The 20,390-nt window shown below is 37.1% G+C and overlaps 1 protein-coding gene across 2 annotated transcripts in view; it reads left to right on the forward strand.

Moving 5' to 3' along the window:
- Positions 1–20,390, forward strand: part of LOC122813973 (otoancorin-like) — a 656,691-nt gene that overhangs the window by 559,196 nt on the left and 77,105 nt on the right. For both annotated transcript variants that reach the window (XM_044086530.1, XM_044086531.1), the window contains exon 21: positions 15,293–15,441. In XM_044086530.1, coding sequence (XP_043942465.1) covers positions 15,293–15,441 — 149 coding nt within the window. The remainder of the gene's footprint in view (positions 1–15,292; positions 15,442–20,390) is intronic.

Below are 20,390 nucleotides of genomic sequence, written 5' to 3' on the forward strand. Positions count from 1 at the left end.
ATATATATATATATATATATTTGAATTTATATATACATATATATGTATATAAGAGTATTATGGATATATATTTTTCCCTTATGTTAAATGACTGTAGTGCATGATATGTTTGTAAAAACATTACAAATTTCTGCAGCTCATATGGTGTAGTGGTACATTGTTGTGATTGTAGTACACTGGGTTCTGGATTCAAGAGTTGGTAGTGATGACTTTTTTTTTTTCCATTAATGTTAAATGACCATAAGGCCTGATATGTTTGTAAAAGCATCACAAATCCTCACAACTCAGATGGAATAGTGTTGCGTTCCTGTGATTGCAGTGCATAGCATCCCAGGTTTGAGACTTGGTAGGGCTGATTATTTGTTCCTGGGCAGAACACGGGCTGATGGAGATAGAGTGATTAAAGCACTTTTAAGCAGTTGTAAGTGGGTTTGCATGGTTTTCCGCAAAGCTAAGCATTGCTAACAGAAGTTTAAGTCTTCTTAGCTTTACTTAGCACCACTTTGTCCCGCTTACACCCATGCTAATTTTAATTAAAGAAAAGAAAAAAAGGATGATAGGAAAGTGGTGAAATGGGGGCAAGCAGGATGTAAAGCATTAGGAAAACCAGCTAGGGATGTGCATGATGGGTGTAGGAAAGGATCATAGCTCTACAGCTCTTCTGCAGCAATAGCTGTGAATAATGTGTAAAATTTGGAATGTACAGGCTCACACCCCACTGGGAGGGGTGTTGGTGACAGACATTTGTAGAATATTGTTAATAAAACCAAAAGGAGCAACTAGGCTGATGCAGAGTCACAAAAGTAGATGAAAAGGCAAAATCCTCAGGTTAAAATCCAACTTTAAATGAAGAGTCACAAGTGTAAATGAAAAGGCAAAATCCTCAGGTTAAAATCCAACTTTAATTCCACTGCAGGTCAGATAAGCGCTTTCACTCATTCATTTGAGCTTCATCAGATCATGTAACAAAGACCTTCAAGTACATAGGCTACATTTATACAGTTAAAACATCTCCTATTGATCTATCAAAAGCTGCTTCTTGTTTACGTATTCATGAGTCAATCTAAGCTTAAAATTATATGCACATATAAACATGCTGAAATGTATGAAATGACAAAGTAGATATAAATAATACATATAAAAAACTCTCCATGAACACTCAAGATGCTCTAATAAATATGTATATATAAAAATATATATATGTCAAAAGAAATATATTTCAAGGGGTAAAAACATGTGTATTTCATCATTTATTATAAAATCTACAAACATTCCTCCATTTGTTTAACATAGGTTTAATAGAGACTCTCTCATTGAGACCTAAACCCCTATCTGCTCTCAATCTAACTATCCACATACTCTCCTTGCTCTCAGTGTGGTTCCTGATGTCACCTCCTCGTATACTGGGTTTAATGTTCTCAAGAGCTCTAAATAGAAAATAATGTTCAGGACCTGCTTGGGCTACGTGCTTAGCTAAGGCATTGTGAGGTGAAGCCTTCCTAATGTGATAAAGATGTTCTCTTATCCTGTCTTTAAATTGACGATTGGTTTTGCCAACATAAAATGCATCACGTTTGGCACACTGCCAAATAAACTATATGAGTAGTATCACAGGTAGCTACAGCATGTATGCTAAAGTTAGTGTGCAAGTCAGGATGTTCAAAAAATGGACTGGGGTCAAGAGAATTACAATAATTACAGCGTCCACATGGTAGGCCACTACAATAGACAATGGTAGAGATGATAGATCAACTCATGTAAGGGTTTCTTTACCATATAGTACTGATTGTCCAGCAATCAAGAATATTATTACGAAACACTGGCCTATTCTCTGCACTGATGACACCATTGGTAAACTTGTGGGGACTAAACCCTCTTTTTTATATAGGAATAAATTGAATTTAAGGAGAATGTTATGCTATTCAAAAAGGGATGAACGGTCAATGCCTCTTGAACACACAAAACCATGTGGACGCTGTAATTATTGTAATTCTCTTGACCCCAGCCCACGGAGGAATGTTTGTAGATTTTATAATAAATGATGAAATACACGTTTTTACCCCTTGAAATATATTTCTTTTGACATATACATATATATTTATATATACATATTTATTAGAGCATCTTGAGTGTTCATGGAGAGTTTTTTATAAGTATTTTTTATATCTACTTTGTCATTTCATACATTTCAGCATGTTTATATGTGCATATATTTTTAAGCTTAGATTGACTCATGAATACGTAAACAAGAAGCAGCTTTTGATAGACCAATAGGAGATGTTTTAACTGTATAAATGTAACCTATGTACTTGAAGGTCTTTGTTACATGATCTGATGAAGCTCAAATGAATGAGTGAAAGCGCTTATCTGACCTGCAGTGGAATTAAAGTTGGATTTTAACCTGAGGATTTTGCCTTTTCATTTACACTTGTGACTCTTCATTTAAAGTTGGATTTTAACCTGAGGATTTTGCCTTTTCATCTACTTTTGTGACTCTGCATCAGCCTAGTTGCTCCTTTTGGTTTTATTAACATTATTCAAGTTTATCTGGAGCACTGGGCGTTTATCCTGTTTGTCAGCGAGTGGTTTGTTCCTGTTTTATTAACTTCATTTGTAGAATATTGTTTGGGTAGATTGATTAATTTCACTGTACATGGGGGCAAAATGTAGAGCTATGTATGGGGAAATTCTTTTTTTGCAGGACAGATGCCCTTTTTTTTACTTTTAAGGTGAGATTGAGATGTTGAGGAAGGACTGTAGGTATGTTTGGTGAGGTAAAGTTGGGTAGGATAGATTACATTTGTAGGCAGACAATACAGCAGACAGGGGTGGTATATTACACATTAGGGGGGGTAAACACCTTTGATGGGGATGGTGGTTTGGAATCTGTAGCCCATGAGCCCCCATAAGAATGCAGTGGGACTAAGGTTCCCACCCATGGGCAGTCACCACTACACCTTCACAGCCTCAAAGGTGGCTGTGCTGGGGGTTGGACAGGAGGGCCAGCCTGCTCCCCAAGGTGCACCAGGCAGCTTTCCTTCTGGTGCAGCTGTCCATCCAACTCTGTGTGGATGATGCTGCGCACCATACTCAGAAACTTGCAGCGGGTGACAGGCTCCTCTCTGATCCCGCACCTGTGGGGGATCGGCACCGTCGCCTGAGGCGGTTCCACCTGAAGGTTGTGCAGGATCTGCAGATGAGGAAGTTACAGGTTGGGTCCCAGACATGCTTGAACCTGATGTCATGGCCAGATGGGGTGAGACAGGTGGATCCATGGGGATCTGCCTACCCAAACATGCTATGGTGTTAAGGTTATCCAAGATATATTGGTTAGTCATGAAAAATCATTTCAAAATTAGTTATAACAGCATGCATGAGTGTTTTAATTAACCCAAACCAACAGATCTGAAACAGTTGCATAGCAAATAGAACACCTGCATAAATGGAACAACAGTAAGCATTTTAACAGCATGCAAGTTATATTGATGGCAACAGGCCACCAGTAATAGCATTTGAACAAGGTATATTAATATGCAACCAAGTAAATATATGAACAATAATAAAACACATGTCCCAACAATAGGTTATGAGAACAACATACCAGTAGTATATGAATAATAATTATTGATGCAGCTAATGGGTGGGTGGAGAGAAAAAGTCCATTAACAACTCTGTAGGCTTCCATTTTTCACAACAGTACTACTCAGTACTTGACTGGTCTGCCCTCACTTTACATATCCCTATGGCCCATAGCTTCTTTAGCACATACATACCCATTAGACTGTTAACCTGTAATGGTGTGGGGCAGACTGGGAGGACAATGGCTACATTACTACAGGGGGCTAGAACATGTCAGGGTTACATAGTTGACAGAAAAGGGGTACCCCGCACTGATGTTGTGTGAGTCTGCTAGTGGCATACTTCCCTGGATTCCTATCTGTGTCCAAGGTTATTGGCAGCAATGACCACTAGCTATGACAGCGTGACACTTGAGGGATATGCATCAGAGAGAAAGCATGGTGTATGTACCTATCCTGCTGACATTTGCAGGCTTAAGGGTTTGGACAGTGGAACAGTTGTACACAGTGTATTAGTATACCCTTCATACAGCTACTACACACATTTCTTTACATGTAAGACCTGTGGAGAAATATCTGTTAGCACTTTCTGACTGTTTCAACAAATATTCAGGACTTCTCTAGTGTATATATGCACACATTTCAGGACAACTCCCTGAATTTGAACCAGGCCTGGGTGTGCAAAGTTAACAACTAAGCTATTTTGCATAACACTGAGCTACTGGGGAACTGCTGCTTCTTTTCTGACTGGTTTCTGCCTAATACTGTCTTGATTAGACAGTCTGACCTTGTAATCCTGAGATGCATGCATGACAGATAGTGTACTGTGCATTAATCCTTTTGAAAAATACAATCTGGACAGCAAAAGTTAACACACGGCAATGCTGTGTGGGACACACTGTGATACATTATACATTACTATTCAGGGTTCAGAGGTTAGTGCAGTATATATTTCATATTTCATATCTTGTTTTACAGCTCCACAATCTGCAGTTTTTCTTAATAGCTGATTCTCAGAACAACCTTAGTTAATGCATGCTGTCAAATCCATATCTGCTGTGGATAACCTGTATACATTCTATTTCTGCAACAACATACCAGAGTAAACGCAACAGTTTTTGGTATTGATCTTTATTACAGTGACATGACACAGTGCTTTAGTACTACATTATCCTGTAGATCAATATTAGTTGGACATCCTTTATTTTTTCAGTTAACACAGTAACACAGTAACAGTATACCTACTGGCAGCAATCAATGTACTTATTCTTGTTTTTTTGCACTATATACTGCAAGATAGATTTGTACTCACCAGCCTGTTGGCGTAGCCTTAACAGTCTGTCAGCATGAGCTTCAATGTTGCTAGCTCTCTCTGTTGCAGTTGTAGGGGAGAAAAACAAGCATTGTGCATACCTATCTATCACATACTCATGCTAGACTTTGGTACAAACTACTTGATACTGATACGTGCATACTACTGGAGCATTCTGTGCCTGTGCATTTTGGATCCACTGAACCAAGAGTGCTGCCTTCCTCCAATTTAGGTCGGCATAATGGTACCATACCTGGTCACCAGTACTGGGGATGCCAGTAGCACTGGTGAGATCTTGTGCTTCTGTTTTATATTGTGAGCCCTGGTACTGGCCCTGCAGCAGTCTCTCATCATGGTTTTCAAAAAGGAGGCCAGCCATGACCCTGGACTCCTGTATGCCCCAGCGCTGCTCCTGAAAGTCCGCTCCTTCACCAATGCTCAACATAGTACCTGTACAGATCATCTGATAAATTGAATCTTTCAGTGTCCATTTCTGGAACTGTACCATGTCATACTTGCAGTATATGTCCCCTTATTAAGTTGCACTTTTCTAGAATAGGTTCATAGGTTCATACTAGGCTATCTGCCCTAGGGCATTTATAAGCCTAGCCAGAGTGTGTGTGGCTTTCACCACCCCTTAGGATGAGAAAACTATACCCATTAGTTTGCTGTGCCTCTGTCCAGCAGTGATACAGAGATGATTCCCGGGGTAAACCTACGATCTCCCATCCACTCATCAAGATTTCTCTTGAACAGAGTCAGTGAGGGGCTCTGCCTCACATGGACTGGGATTCTGTTCCATAGTGTAGGGAGTCTCTGGGTGATGAATCTGTCCCTCCAGCACGTCCTATTTATATCCGTGTTGAGGTTTAAGTCTCTTGCTCTCGTGGCTCTTGTGGATTTGGATTTTTTGAGGTGGAGCATGTCCATTAATTCCGTGTTGGACATGGCCTTGTATGTCAGGCGCAGATCACCTCTGAGCAGACGGTATGTGACTGAATAGAGCTGGAGTTTCTTCAGTCGGGCATCATATGACATATGTTTGAGCCCCTTTATCCTTTTGGTGAGGAACTTTTGGGGTCTTTCCAACTGCTGCAGGTGTCGGGTAAGGTACATTCCGAATGGGGCGTTGTACTCAATCATTGGTCTGATAAGTGAAGAGTACAGGGGTACAATGACCTCTCCTGATCTGGATGTGAATCCTTCATGATCAGGTGGGCAATGTAGAAGGTCTTCCTAACCACTTTGGCAATGTGAGTGTCAAAAGAGAGGTTACTGTCAACTTGGGTCCCCAGGTCCCTGATAACTTCTTCCATGTTTAATGGATTACCACCTATGTGGTAATTAGGGGTTACCTTGTTTTTCCCAAAGGGTATGACTATACATTTTTGGCATTTAGCTTAAGGCCATGGCTCTGGCACCAGTTATCCATTTCTATGAGACCTTTCTGGAGGATGTCTGTGTCTGATGGAGTGTCAATTATGGTGCCCAGTTTGCAGTCATCTGCAAATTTTGTCAGCCACAATCCCCCTATGTTTGCCTGCACTTCAGAAAAATAAATGCCGAACAAGAGGGGGCCCAGGACTGAGCCCTGTGGGACACCGCTCATGACCAGCTTAGAGTCTGACATGGCACCAGCAACTCTAACCCTGTGTGTTCTGTCCTTGAGCCAGTTTGCAACCCATCTTGTGACATATGGGTTTACATCTAAGCTGGTGAGCTTTTCTATGATGCCCGAGTGGAGTATTGTGTCGAACGCTTTTGCTAGGTCAAGGTAGGCTGTGTGAACTGCCTTACCCTCATCAATGGCCTTAGTGACTGTTTCGAAAAAGTCGACCAAGTTCAAGAGGCAGGATCTGCCCTTGACAAAGCCAAATTGGGTAGGATCCAGTGTCTGTAGGTCCCCAATGTCTTTATTTATGAGTTCCATTATGATTCTCTCCATAGCTTTGCAGACAAGGCTCATCAAGCTTATGGGGCGGTAATTTCCAGGGTCCGTAGAAGCACCACCTTTGTGGAGTGGGACCACAGTTGCCGTACGCCATTCTTTGGGTACATATCCTGTAGTAAGGCTAAGATTAAACAGCAGCCTTATGTGTGGGTTTAGTTCCTCATTGAGTTCGTGTAGCACCCAGCCGGGGACACCGTCCGGTCCCATTGATGCTGTGTTTTTTGCTTTAGAGAGAGCAGCTCTCACCTGGGCATCTGAGATGTTTGGGAGGCTAGACTCTGGTGGGATAGATATTTCTCCTTTTGGGGGGGAGGGAGGGGAGAAATTTGCACTGAACCTGTCTGCCAGTATGTTGGCAATGTCTGTGGGTTCAGTGATTTTTTTATCATTTTGGACTAATTCTGAGCATATCTGGGAGTTTCCACCCAGGTTTCTAACATAGCTAAAGAAGGCTTTATAATAAATGATAAAATATTTAGACCACAGAAATGTTTTTCTTGTTATACCTCTGGTGTTGTTTATTGTCTTAGATGTCCCTGCAACCTTTTCTATATTGGGGAAACCAAAAGAAAATTTAGAATAAGGTTGCAAGAGCATGTTCGGGACATTAAAAGAGGAGCACTGGAAAGCCCAGTTGCATTGCACTTTATGGAAAAACATAGTTGTAATGCTAATTTATTGCAAGCAACTATATTAGAACAAGATTTTGTGAAGAAAGGAGATGACAAATTATTAAAAAATATGTTATTATATAAGGAAACTATTTTTATATTAAAGTATAATACATTGTTACCAATGGGTTTGAATATAGAAGTTAGTTGGAGGTGTTTACTTTAGTACATAATACATATTTGTATATTTTTAGTGCTTGTATTTGTTGTATTTGTTATAGTATTATAGTATTATTTATATAATTTTCACTCACTGGCAATTAAGTACTATGAACTGGTTAATTAGTTTATTAATTGAATGGGGGATGGAGCATATTTAATTGATTGTGTGTATAAAAGGGAATGTTTTTTTCACTATTATTTTTGTACTCATTGAAGGCTTTGGTGGCCGAGGCGCTAAGACAGTTTCAATTTTTATTAAATTTTTCAGCGTGGTATCTGTGTTGTTTTTGTGACTTTTTAGTCTTTTTTAAGACTATTTTGCTGTTTCTTGTTGTTTCTTTGGATTATGGATTTGGATTCCTTGCTGAACATTCCCAGAGTTTTTCGGGAAGACTCCATTCCTATAAATAATGGTTCTGTTACCCCTCCGGTTCCTGGTGGTTTGGGAATTCTAGGTGCATCGGGTATGACTTCACAGAAAACTATGGATAATTTTTTGGTTCATGGTTTACCAGCTTCTGCCTCTATTACTGCCCCTCATGCTGCTAATGTGACCAATGTTCCTGCGGCTGCTCAGAATTTGTTAACTTCAGCTCAAGTTCCGAATGCTGGTAATACTAGAACTGTTTTGCCTACAACCTTGTCCACAACTGTGTCTAATGGTGAGTTTATTCCTGTTGACCGCACATTTAAATTCATGGAAGATAGAAAACAAAGCTTTCTGAACCCGTTTGCGGCTCTTGGTGGTTCCATTGCGGGTATGTTTTTTCAAGAAATACAGGAGATTGTGGACAGTTTTGAAAAGCTTATTTTTCAGGAGACATGCTGTCACTTTAACTTATTAGGCTTAACAAGGTATACTGAGTTAAATATTGCTCCACGAGGGTTAAGGGCATTTAAAAGCCCAGTGACTCCTTTTGACACTTCTGATAATACTGATTTAATGTTCAAAGATCGGTGGTTAGCCGCAGCACATACTTGTGCTATGGAATGGATTAACATTTTAGTGGAAAGGGAGCAATTATTACATAATAAACTTCAGAAGGAGCTACAGAATATGCATTCTAAACTGTTAAGTGAAATAGGGGACCGAAAGGTTAATGATATTTTTAAAAATCTTAAAGAAAAGCTGAAGAAATTTGACAATGAACAAGTCCACCTTAAATCTACCAAGATTAAAAGAGACATTTGGGACTATGCTAATGGGCGGGCTTTCTTGTGGAAAAATAAACAAAATTTCCACTCAGGGCAAGTGGGAAAAATAAATCATAATAAAAAAAAACTTTCTGTTTCTTTTGCCTCATCTGAGGGGGTAGGTTTTACTACAGATTCTAAAGGGGATACTCATGAATTCCCCCCATTACCGGGTGCACAAGATCCAAAAGCCCACAGACAGCATTTTCGTGACAAGGAAGAGAATATCAAAAGAGGTAATATGAAAAAAGGAACTGGTTTCTGTTCTCCTGTGTATGAGGGACAGTTTAAACAAACATTTAAATGAGGCAGATGGAACTAATGTATTTTATACTGTTCTTCCATCTGCTAGTGTATCAAATGTTGTTAATTTATCTGGGTCTGTGTTATCAGATGAAGAAATATCAGTTCTTCAGTTGGGTTTAAAATTTGTGCCAACTGTTATTCCTAGGAATTATGTTATAAAACAAGAAGTTTTTAGATTTATTAGGAAGTTACATTTAAAATGTTATTTTGCACAAGGGGATAAACGAGTCCATACATATAATTGTGCGCATAGTTCTGATAGTGATGTGAGTGATGATAGCTTCTTTTTTTGTTTATCAGATGATGGTGATTTTGTTTCACCTAATGCTTATACATTATTGAATACAGAGGGAATTAATTTTCATAGTAAATTTATACCTCCATATACTAATAATACTGTTATGCAATTTTCTGAAATGCGTCATTTTTCAATTCAAGAATTAGTGAATTAATGTGACAAAAGTTCTTGGCACTTTAACATGACGAAAAATGAATGGTTAGCTTTAAGAAAATTGATGAACAGAAATTATTTAATTATTAAGCCTTCTGATAAAGGCAATAAGATTGTTTTACTTCACTATACTCAGTATTATGGTATGTACATGCAACATTTAAATAACACCTTAACATATGAGATCAGTGAGCAAGTAAAATATTTGAATGCTATGAAAGAATTTACTGCTTTAATTGAGAAAGGTGTGTGTTTGGGTTATTTTTGTAAAAAGGATCTTGACACTAAATTTTGTATAGATCATTGTCAATTGGCTACTTTTTATTGTCTTCCCAAATTGCACAATAATTTGTTCAACCTCCCTGGTTGTCCTATTGTGGTAGCTACAAATTATTTTTTACAGAATAGTGGTGTGGTAACACATGGATATTTGTTACCTTATGTGGAAAAGCTTGATTCTTATATTAAAAATTATTTTGATTTTATTGATAAGATCTCTAATGTAGTCTGGACTAATGATATGTTTTGGATTAGTTTAGATGTGGTTAGTTTATATACAAATATTAGCCATAAAGATAGTATGCAGGCATTGTGTTATTTCTTGGGTGATAGCCCTGTTTCACATTATATTTTGGATTTAACTAGTTTCTGTTTATCTAACAATTTTTTCAGCTTTAATGAGGTGATTTACTATCAACTGAGAGGCACGACCATGGGGGCACCTTTTGCCCCCATGTATGCCAATCTTTTTATGGCTAAATTCGAATTGAAATATGTCTGTACTAATTTGTTTGTACAGAATGATGTGTTATTTTACTTTCGTTATATTGATGATTTAATTTTCTTATGCAAGGGGGGTTTTAATTTAGTGTCTTCTTTTGTTTCTGATCTTAATAATAACAGATATAACATTAAATTTGATGGTTTGCAGTTTGGTACAAATTTTTTGGACATTTCTCTGGTAGGAGGGGAAGATGGATGCATTTTAACTATGGTCCATCGAAAATTTATTGATGGTAATCAATATTTATTTGGCACTAGTTGCCATCCGCCTCATACATTAATATCTCTACCTTATGAAGAAATAGTTAGATTATCTAGATTGTGCAATGATAGTTTAGATTTGGAAAGACAGATTAATTAATTAATTGATATGCTTTTTACAAAGGGGTTACACTATGCAGGTGATTACTGAATCAATTGAAAATCTGTTAAAAGCTAATATAAATTATCAAGGAAGTAATGTTTATACTGGAGTGGGACAAAATAAGGTGAATAAAAAACAACAACAGAGGAATAATGCACAACAAGATAATATTTATTTTGTACTACTTATAATATACTGAGTGAGCAAATTTGGGAATCTATAAAATATTATTGGAAATTTTTAGTACAAGATAAACTGGTGAATAAATTTATTCCTAATGCTCCTCAGGTGACTTATAATAGAGGACAGAATCTGGGAGATAAGTTAATCAGGACATATTATGTTTGTCCAACTGATAAATTTAATCTTTCAGTGTCCATTTTTGGAAATGTACCATGTCATACTTGCAGTATATGTCCCCTTATTAAGTTGCACTTTTCTAGAATAAATGATAAAATATTTAGACCACAGAAATGTTTGTCTTGTTATACCTCTAGTGTTGTTTATTGTCTTAGATGTCCCTGCAACCTTTTCTATATTGGGGAAACCAAAAGAAAATTTAGAATAAGGTTGCAAGCATGTTCATGACATTAAAAGAGGAGCATTGGAAAGCCCGGTTGCATTGCACTTTATGGAAAAACATAGTTGTAATGCTAATTTATTGCAAGCAACTATATTAGAACAAGTTTTTGTGAAGAAAGTGGAAGACAAATTATTAAAAAATATGTTATTATAGAAGGAAACTATTTTTACATTAAAGTATAATACATTGCTACCAATGGGTTTGAATACAGAAGTTAATTGGAGGTGTTTACTTTAATACATAATACATATTTGTATATTTTTAGTGTTTGCATTTGTTGTATTTGTTATAGTATTATAGTATTATTTATATAATTTTCACTCACTTGCAATTCAGTACTATGAACTGGTTAATTAGTTTATTAATTGAATGGGGGATGGAGCACATTTAATTGATTGTGTGTATAAAAGTGAATGTTTTTTCACTATTATTCTTGTACTCATTGAAGGCTGTGGTGGCCGAGGCACTAAGACAGTTTTAATTTTTATTAAATTCTTCAGCGTGGTATCCGTGTTGTTTTTGTGACTTTTTAGACTTTTTTAAGACTATTTTGCTGTTTCTTGTTGTTGCCTTAGTGCAGTATATATTTCATATTTCATATCTTGTTTTACAGCTCCACAATCTACAGTTTTTCTTAACAGCTGATTCTCAGAACAACCTTAGTTAATGCATGCTGTCAAATCTGTATTTGCTGTGGATAACCTGTATACATTCTATTTCTGCAACAACATACCAGAGTAAACACAACAGTTTTTGGTATTGATCTTTATTACAGTGACATGACACAGTGCTTTAGTACTACATTATCCTGTAGATCAATATTAGTTGGACATCCTTTATTTATTCAGTTAACACAGTAACAGTATACCTACTGGCAGCAATCAATGTACTTATTCTTGTTTTTTTGCACTATATACTGCAAGATAAATTTGTACTCACCAGCTTGTTGGCATAGCCTTAACAGTCTGTCGGCATGAGCTTCAATGTTGCTAGCTCTCTCTGCTGCAGCTGTAGGGGAGAAAAGCGAGCATTGTGCATACCTATCTATCACATACTCATGCTAGTCTTTGGTACAAACTACTTGATACTGATACTTGCATACTACTGGAACATTCTGTGCCTGTGCATTCTGGATCCACTGAGCCAAGAGTGCTGCCTTCCTCCAATTTAGGTCGGCATAATGGTACCATACCTGGTCACCAGTACTGGGGATGCCAGTAGCACTGGTGAGATCTTGTGCTTCTGTTTTATATTGTGAGCCCTGGTACTGGCCCTGCAGCAGTCTCTCATCATGGTTTTCAAAAAGGAGGCCAGCCATGACCCTGGACTCCTGTATGCCCCAGCGCTGCACCTGAAAGCCCGCTCCTTCACCAATGCTCAACATAGTACCTGCACAGATCATCTACAACAGGTTCTGGCTGTATTCCCACCTGTGCAGTTTAAATAAGACCATATTCCCTCCATTTGCTGTCATTGGACCATTTTGAAAATGCTACGCTCAGCTAAGCAGTACGCAAATCTGCTAATTTGGGTTGAACAGTTCTTAAAGGGGTAAATGCTGAGCACTGCTTACAAGTGCACAAATCTGTTTAGCTGAGCTAACTGCTGCTTAGCATTCACATTTAAGCAGTGCTTACACTTGATAAGCATAGTTGAGCAGTATGTATCATTGTTCAGTTTTAATTGTAATAAAATATCAGGATTGTAGATTAATTCATCATTACTGGCATATTATTAAGTAGATATGATTTACTTTACATGACATTACCCTATGTGCTTTCATTACATTACCTTGTGGGTGTGACTATACTGTATGGGACACTTGTGTATACATGGGTGATTTCACATTATATGCACTCACACTTCCATTTTGGACCTGCTATCATACCCTGGGTAACAAATATCAATTACTACATGACTTAACATAAAAAAAATAATGTTAACAGTGCTTTCCCATGTAAAAAATAAAGTGCCTGTGTTGGTACTCAAACTGTGAACACCTGCATGCAAAGTCAGGGCTCTAACCACTATGCTATCTCAACATCGAGATTTTGGCTATACATTTTTATTTAGCTGCTATGAGATATTTAAGCAATGCTGAGCCGAGGGACCTAATGCGCACAGTCACTCAGTTATGCTTAAACATACCTTAGAATGAAAAAAATAATAATAAATCCACTTTATTTACATGTATCTATAATCCTTGTCAGTCACAGTAAGGGAAATTGTAAGGGGACACAATGGAACAGATTTTAAATATCACTCTTACAAACTTAGAAAGTTGTTAGAATATTAGGTTTTGCATTAACATGACTTCTCCAATGGATGTGGAGTCTTAAACTCAAATGTTTCTCATTATTTAATAACTCCAGTCCTCTGCTATTTCCCAGATAGGGACAAATATTTGGAGGAACACACCAAAAACATGAGGCAGCATACCTCTCAACGGTACAGATTCTTGCAGAATGTCCAGCTTATCACCACATATTTTTGGTCCATTTTTCATGTGACTGTGGTGTTCTAGCAAATCATTGGCAAATCACTGATCATTATGACAGATACTTGGGTTTCAGACTTCATACCCCTCAGGAAATCTGTGCTAATGCAAAACCTGTTATTCTGTCAACTTTCTAAGTTTGTAAGAGCAATAATTAAAAAAGTGTCCCTATTTTTGGGTCTTTGCTCCCCCCCCCCTTATTTATGGCTCTGTACAGCTTTCTTGCTCTAGAAGGTTGAGAGGTATGTGAGGCAGGCATCTGGGCATTCTGCAGAAAACTGTACTGTTGAGCGGTATGGCCGTACGGCTCTTTGACAAAGCAGGGGGTATGTGACAGTACCTGTCACACACCTTCTGCATTGCTTCCTATCCAGACCTGCTGCTTTCAGTGTCTGTGGACACTGAAAGCACTTGCAAAGTGCCATACAGTACTTTTACAATGCAGGGTGTGTGTGACAGAACCTAACATATACCTCTACATTAATTTCTTGATCCCCTATCTATTTCAGTGTCTGAGGACAATGTCTTACTATTGTATTTGATTTCAGTGTCCGCGGACACTGAAAACCTTTTAAAAAGTACTGTACAGCACTTTCTGAGTGCAGGGGCATGTTAAATGCACATGCACTACTTAAACATGCCCCCTGCACTTAGTAGTGTTTGTGTCTGTTTAGCTTTAACAGCAGCATGATTTCATGAATATGCAAGGTGTGCTGCTGTTAAAGCTAAGCAAAAATGAACACAGTTCACTCCATACAGGAATAGCACTATTCCTGCACAGAGTTTATTGAATCCTGGGGTCTGATTTTTTTTTTATGTTAAAGAAGGTAATATTGTGACATGTATTAATTAGAGAGTGCGCAACCATTGGTGGGGAGCAGAATTACCATAGATTTGTCTGTATGATATCTAAGAGACTGCCATCACTGTGAATTTCATAATGTGTGGCATTTGCAGTACAGCAAATTAAGAAAAAAGCTCATGTTTATGAAATTAAAACTAACTTCTGAATATGCCGTTTATTGTATTTCAGATTCTTATGTTTGAATTATTTGCCATTTTATGTTTGCTTCATGTCATGCTAGCTATTTTAAATCTATTAATACTAGAAATGACAGTTGTTATTTTGAACAAAAGTAATTATATCTATAAGAATAATAAATGGATGGCCGATATTTCATCATTTGAAAAATAACAAGTCTTGTTAATTTTCTTTTGGTCTCATTTTGTTTCTAATACTATAAAACAAAATGTAAAGTTTGACAACTACAGTTGTCTGGCTGCCGATAAGAACCAAATGCATACAAGACAAAAGCAGTTTGGATAAAGCAACATTTTTTTTTCCATTTCTGATAAAATCTAATTGTATTCCTCTATTAAATGGTGAACGGTTGACTGTGTTCTTAAAGAAGCTAACAGCTGTGTTTTTCCTTTGTCTAGTATGCAACACAATCACAAAATATTGTGCAGAATTTCCTGGCCAATAATCCTGTGAATCAGCTAACCAGTATAGACCTTGTTGCTGTTGCTTACTTTTTGTGCTCCTTTTCTACTGACCAGATCAAAGGCATCAGTACCACAGCTTACAGGTGAAGCATTTTCATACATGTTTATATACGTTTTATTGTACTTGTATGTTATCGTGTATGGGCAGAAGTCATTTATTTCTCATCTATAGTCAAAAAACAGATAGGGCTCACCACAGCTAATAAATAATTTATTCCTGCAGTGCAAGTAAGCGCTTTCGCGTTCTCTCAATGCTTCATCAGACATCAAAACAGTTACATTTCAAAAAAACATTCTTAAATATGGACACCAATACAAAGCACACAATCAGCATCATCATAGCATCATCACATGTTTAAATCACTTAAAAAATAAAGGCATACATCATAAAATATATCTCTATCATAATAAACATAATGTGCCTTCCTAAAACATAAAAACAAACATAACATTTCAACAAACATATATATATACATATATATATATATATATATATATATATATATATATATATATATATAAACTATATCAATAAAAATAGCAGAATCAAGGAAATTCAAAAAATCAATGTTTATAAGGACGTGCTGCTAGAAAATGTTTTAAACTAACCTTCTCATTAAGCCGTCGTCCTCTATATGCCTGTAATCTGATGATCCATCTATTCTCACATTCTTCCGTTTGATTTTTTATATTCCCTAATCTTTTCGTTCTTTTCATTAACTGTAGTACACTGAACTTAAAAGAGTGTGATGTCCCTACACTTAATATGTGTCTAGCTAAGGCATTGTGATCATCCTCCTTGTTGATGGCATATACATGTTCCCTCACACGTTCCCTGAGACTTCTGTTCGTCTTACCTACATAAAAACACGAACATGCCTGGCAAACAGCCAGATAGACTAAATCTCTTGACTTACAATCAGCATAGAAGTCAAAATTAAAAGAATTTCCTGTATCTGGGTGTATAAAGACATTATTTCCTGACATATATGTGCATTGATGACACCCTCTACAGGGAAATGTACCCTTCCTATTTGATATAGTCACTCCCTTGTCATTGTCCTCATAACAAAGTAACCTCTTCAGAGATTTCATATTCCTATAACTGAACCTAGGTTTATTGCCTACTATTTCAGAAATAGTATCATCAGTAGTAAGGATACTCCAGTTCTTATTTATAATATCCTTTATCTTCATATTCTTATTGGAATAAGGAATTATAATCCTATTAATAGCTGTATGATGTCCTCTGTTAACTTCAGCGGTATCACAGCCTTGGTGTCTATATAAATATGGTTTGCCCTTGCCTCTCCTCATCGAGTCGGTATTACTATACATGTTTTCTACTTCTTTCTTATTATAACCTCTTGCTAAGAGATTGCCGACTAGCATCCCCTGTTTACAATTAAAAACCTCATCTTCTGTAGTCAAATGAGAGACTCGCAGGGTCTGGCTCTCTACTATATTACCATAAATATGTTGTGGATGCATGCTACTACGATGTAGAATACCATTCCTCCAACAAGATTTCCTGTATATTTCTGAATGTACCACTCCATTTCTCTTTGATATCTGTACATCTAGGAAATCAATCACATCATTAGAGCATTTATGTTCAAAACTCAAGAAATTTGTCGTACCATTTATATATTCAATGAATTCAGTTAACCCATCCATAGTCCCATCCCATACAAAAAACACATCGCCCACAAAACGCCTGTAGAACTTGATGTTGTTAGCATAGTTTATGTTGGATGTGACATATGTATTCTCCCAGTATGCCAACACAAGGTTGGCATACGAGTTGGCACAAGAGGTGCCCATTGCAACCCCTTTTCTTTGTAGGTAATAGTTGTCATTATACATGAATACATTATTATTAAGTACCAAATCAAGTAGCATACTGATTTTAATAAACAGATCCCTGTGCATTCCTTTCTCGATAAGGTATAACCTTAGATATTCCATCCCTACATCATTAGGTATGGTAGTAAACAAAGATACCACATCTGTTGTGACCAACAACAACAACAACTCATCATCAGTTGTATTGTGTGCAGAAAGATATGCACCATAATCCTCCAAAAACTGTTGTGTATCCTTAAGTATAGTTGTTGTGTCATTAACTATCGGTCTAAGATGTTTCTCAATATATATGGATGCCGGCTCCATAAGCCACCCCCCACCAGAAACAATGGGTCTCATTGGTGGGCAGACCAAAGTTTTGTGGATCTTGGGGAGTCCTCTAAATGAAGGAACCAATGGTGAATCAACCAACAAATATTTGTATAGTTCATCATCTATTACACCACATAATAATGTCATATAATTCTGCATGCACATTCTTAATTAATCTATCTAATGATAAATTATTGAGCATAGAATATGTGTTAACATCATTTAGCATGTTCTTCATAGTATTGGAGTACATAACATAGTGTAAAACCACAATTGCACCCCCCTTATCTGCCTGTCTAATCACAATATTATCATTGTCCTGTAGCCCTTTAATAGATGTAAATTCATCAAAGGACAAGTTATAAAACTCAGATCTAGTATGAGACTGATACAGTTCAAAGATATCATGTTCACATGCCCTATCAAATGCCTCAAGCAGAGGATGAGGTAGAGGTATATAAGTAGAGGGCTTCCTAAACACATTACCACTTATAGCATTATTGTTACCAAACTGCATTCTTAAACTCACACCTCTAACAAAATTCTTAATGTCCAGTAAAACATCAGTAATGTCAGCAGATCTTGAGGGTATAAACGATAAACCACGATTTAGTAAAGACAACTCAACGTTGGTTAAAGTATAACTAGATAAATTAACCACTAAGTTTTGGTAGTTGGTTTCTGGATTTTCCTCTGAAAATCGTACCTGCCTTCCGATGTCTTCCGTTTCCTGGTGTTTACCTGTGGCGACCATGAAAATATGTCCTGTTGTCGTATCGGTAAAGGGAACGAAATTGTGGAATTCAGTTTACGCTTATCGCTGGAAGATGTATTCACTGCTGTTTTGTCGTTGGATGTACAAGGAGTATCCTTGTGCAAAGGCTCCATCGTTGATGCAGTTGCTGCCAAATCCAAAACATCGGAAAGGCCCTCACCTCTATAACACTCCCCTCTATCTTCCGTTGAAATGATACTGATGGTCTTAGGGCGCACAGATGGTGCATTACATGATGACATAATGGCAGTGGGAGTGTTCAGTTCTCCAGAACTCGTGTATGCTGCAGCTTCAGTGTGGTTAACACGAGCATTAGCTTGATTGCTAGTGTGTCTAGAGGTACGCTCTCTCGGCCATGAAAAGACCTGGCCGATATGAAAATCAGTGAAGTCACGCTCTAACTTCTTTTTCTTTTCCAATAGCTGTTTATTATCTAAAATCGATAGCCGGACAGTCATATCAGCTATAAAAGACTCTTTCTCCTCGGCAGTCATACAGTTTCTAAGATCAGCATCCATTGACAAGATATCTTGTATTAGACATGTCTCTGTAAGCCCATATTGTTCAATTAATATATTAATATAGCCAAAACTGACATCCAAATTCAATTTTTGCCATTTGGTCAACAAGTCAGGATAGGTGGTACCAAAAGTGGGCATCTTGAGAACTCTCAGTCCTCTCTGTACCACCTTAAATGTTAAACATGCCTCCATATGCTGTCGTTGCCATTGTACAATTCTTAATCTTTGTAAGGTATTCTCAAGTTTACGTGTAAGTTGAATGACTTCTATATTTCTATCAATACTCACAGTGTTCTGGCCATCTCTGGTTAATTCCTGTGAAGTAAACTTAAGGAGTGGATTCACAGTCATTTTTAAAAATCCTCTCAATGGACAGTTGGTATTCACCTCACTATTAAAGTAGTTCAGCCATGTCCCAGGAACCGAAAGAAACCAAGTATCAGAGAAAACACAACAAACAGTCCTGGATAAGGAGCCCTGTCAGATCCAATATCAAAAGTCAAAAAACAGATAGGGCTCACCATGGCTAATAAAAACTGTTTTATTCCTGCAGTGCAAGTAAGCGCTTTCGCGTTCTATCAACGCTTCATCAGACTTCAAAACAGTTACATTTCAAAAAAACATTCTTAAATATGGACACCAATACAAAGCACCCAATCAGCATCATCATAGCATCATCACATGTTTAAATCACTTAAAAAATAAAGGCATACATCATAAAATATATCTCTATCATAATAAACATAATGTGCCTTCCTAAAACATAAAAACAAACATAACATTTCAACAAACATATATATATATATATATATATATATATATATATATATATATATATATATATATATATATATATATATAAACTATATCAATAAAAATAGCAGAATCAAGGAAATTCAAAAAATCAATGTTTATAAGGACGTGCTGCTAGAAAATGTTTTAAACTAACCTTCTCATTAAGCCGTCATCCTCTATATGCCTGTAATCTGATGATCCATCTATTCTCACATTCTTCCGTTTGATTTTTTATATTCCCTAATCTTTTTGTTCTTTTCATTAACTGTAGTACACTGAACTTAAAAGAGTGTGATGTCCCTACACTTAATATGTGTCTAGCTAAGGCATTGTGATCATCCTCCTTGTTGATGGCATATACATGTTCCCTCACACGTTCCCTGAGACTTCTGTTCGTCTTACCTACATAAAAACACAAACATGCCTGGCAAACAGCCAGATAGACTAAATCTCTTGACTTACAATCAGCATAGAAGTCAAAATTAAAAGAATTTCCCGTATCTGGGTGTATAAAGACATTATTTCTCATCTATGCCTCAGCAATTCTCGGTGACCAAACTCCAGCTAACCTCCCTACTTATTAATTTCACTCTTAAGAAAAACATACTGTAATTCTCCTAGGATGTTCTTGGGAGGTGAAAGACTTCCCCATTCCATCAATTCATCATCCACGTGATGACAAAAATCAACCTTTGCTTCTACCTTCCTCATATGAACAAAGAGCAGGCTTACTATGCAGAGGTTATGTATAGTCTTCTCAGAT

The sequence above is a fragment of the Protopterus annectens genome, chromosome 10.part0, assembly GCF_019279795.1.
Source record: "Protopterus annectens isolate FY-2018-M chromosome 10.part0, PAN1.0, whole genome shotgun sequence".
Classification (NCBI taxonomy): domain Eukaryota; kingdom Metazoa; phylum Chordata; order Ceratodontiformes; family Protopteridae; genus Protopterus; species Protopterus annectens.